Source organism: Arachis ipaensis, chromosome B9 (genome assembly GCF_059453495.1).
Source record: "Arachis ipaensis isolate K30076 ecotype BB chromosome B9, ASM5945349v1, whole genome shotgun sequence".
Lineage (NCBI taxonomy): Eukaryota > Viridiplantae > Streptophyta > Magnoliopsida > Fabales > Fabaceae > Arachis > Arachis ipaensis.
In genome coordinates this window covers 145,993,312-145,995,513 of record NC_142444.1, presented here as the reverse complement: position 1 = coordinate 145,995,513, position 2,202 = coordinate 145,993,312, and the positions used below count along the sequence as shown (strand labels likewise).

At 37.5% G+C, this 2,202-nt stretch overlaps 1 protein-coding gene across 1 annotated transcript; it reads right to left on the bottom strand.

Annotated features, from left to right (window-relative positions):
- Positions 1 to 225: 225 nt before the first annotated feature.
- On the bottom strand, positions 226 to 900 carry LOC148546686 (protein FAR1-RELATED SEQUENCE 5-like). The gene has a single exon (XM_088499303.1). The coding sequence runs from the start codon at positions 898 to 900 to the stop codon at positions 226 to 228; it is 675 nt and encodes a 224-aa protein (XP_088355429.1).
- Positions 901 to 2,202: the final 1,302 nt, after the last annotated feature.

Here is a 2,202-nt window from a genome sequence, read left to right as displayed (position 1 = left end):
TTATCACTCCAACATACTGGGTTTTGATTCAAGGAAATTCTTACACACCGAATTTATCCCTTTGCATCGTGATGTATGTTGTCCGATACCCAGCACAAAACTTCTTGCACAGGAAAGCGTTTACCCATATCTCCTTCTTTCCATACACTTAGTTCTACCACAGTGCATCCTGCAAGTCATAATCGGCTGCGGCCTAGGCCCACTCTGCCTCAAAGTCTTCAACCCTCATATCAGCATAAATCCACTGATTAAAAAGCCGAGTAAATTGTCATCCTTCACGTTTGACGTGACATTCTTATCAAAGTGCCAAGCACATAACCTATGCGTCGCATTCGGAAAAACTGCTTGTATAGCTTCTCGAATTGAATTATCACCGTCTGTAACAACAACAGACGGCTGCCTGCTACACATGACCTCCAAGAAATTCTCCCAAAGCCGGGTATATTTTGTAATACTCTCATCTAAGACCAAACTAAACCCAAAAGTACATGTTTGCTTGTGGTTATTACATCTAGAGAAAATCACAAGCAGCCTCTTGTATTTGTTCTTCCTGTAAGTTGAGTCGAATACAAGTACGTTTGCAAAGTATTGGTAATCTATCCCGTTGCCACCGTCGGCCCAAAACAAATTGGCTAGAATTTTGTTGTACGTCATATTATATCTTGCCATCGAAGTTGGGTCTGTATCAATTTTACCCTCCAAGTACATAGTAGCTGTGTTTGCATCTCCATCAACTATCTTTGCACGACACCTCTTATCAACATAGTTGTAAGTATCCTTCTTTAGAAAACCTATCAGTGAATACACTCCAAATATTTCAGCCATATACCGCATTGTCTTTGAAGTTGATATGCCACATCCCTGAAACCCATCTATTTGGGCCTTCGCAGCATTCGTCATGGAATGAAAACTTAGAATTAGATGAACCATTCCGTGATGAGTCATCTCATGGTTGTGGTTCAAAATGACTTTCTTGACCCTCCACAACGAGCTTTTCTTATCTAAATATACACACATCCTCGCTTCACAATTTGTCCTGGTCTCTAACTTGTAAGGCCTCTTCCTATCGACCCTGTTATAATGTTTCTTATCTCTTTGTCCAGCTCTATTGCAAAAAAAATCTTCTTTGAACCAAATGACCTTCCTCATCCTTGTACATGTCTTCCCTTCTAATACCAAATCCGTAAAATTTTCCTAATTTTTTATAAAACTCATATGCATCGTCTTCGCTACGAAACACCTTTCTCAAAATATCATCTTTCGTTAGTTCCGTAACAACTCCACAACCAACTGTGTCCATTTCACGAAATCTAACTTCACACATTGTATTAACAACATCATCAACATGGGGGACACCGCCCATCTCAATGTTCACAACAGAATGCCGAATTCAAAAATCAGACCTGCAAAATAACCTTACAATGAATACATACTCTAACTTTATCGCACAAAACCAACCACACAAATCTCGTGTCCACCACAAGAAAATATAATGCTGCTAGCACTACGAACCCACCACAATATACCCTTTTGTTATTTTAAAAACATGCAAGGTTCCTATAAAAAACATCATGCTTCTCGTTCTGACCTCAACACCTTAATAATTACATGAATATCATATTTCATTGTTTATTAATTGAAATGTAGGGTAAAGTACTAAATTAGTCCCCTATATTTGGGCATAATCCTATTTTGGTCCTTAAAATTTAAAGTGTCCTATTTGAATCCAAAAAAGTTTCATTTAGCTTCAATGTAGTCCCACCATGGGATCAAAGTTAAATAATTAACGAAATGTCCTATGTGACAGCAGGACAAAAACAAGGTCAATAATATGGAGAATAAGTACAAGTTTCAGAGGCACAAAATGTAACACCCTAATATACAGATCCTTATACTCGAGTCATAAGTCAATGATATTAAGGTGGTATGACTCTCAAGGTGGATTATAATACGTAATTACATATATGTTGAAGGAAAATATTAAACGAAAAGCCTGAAAAGGAGTAAAATAAAATCACGATAACGGGAGCTCTCATGAATCGATAACATATAAATAAGGCGCGATCAGAAAGTAAAGGTAAGGATAAAACAGTAAAGCAGAATGAGATAAAGACATAATATAATTGTATAATATATGCAAATAGCCACTAGTCACGACCTGCAAAGTTTAGGCCGGCTAGGGTTACAGAATGAAAACCAGTT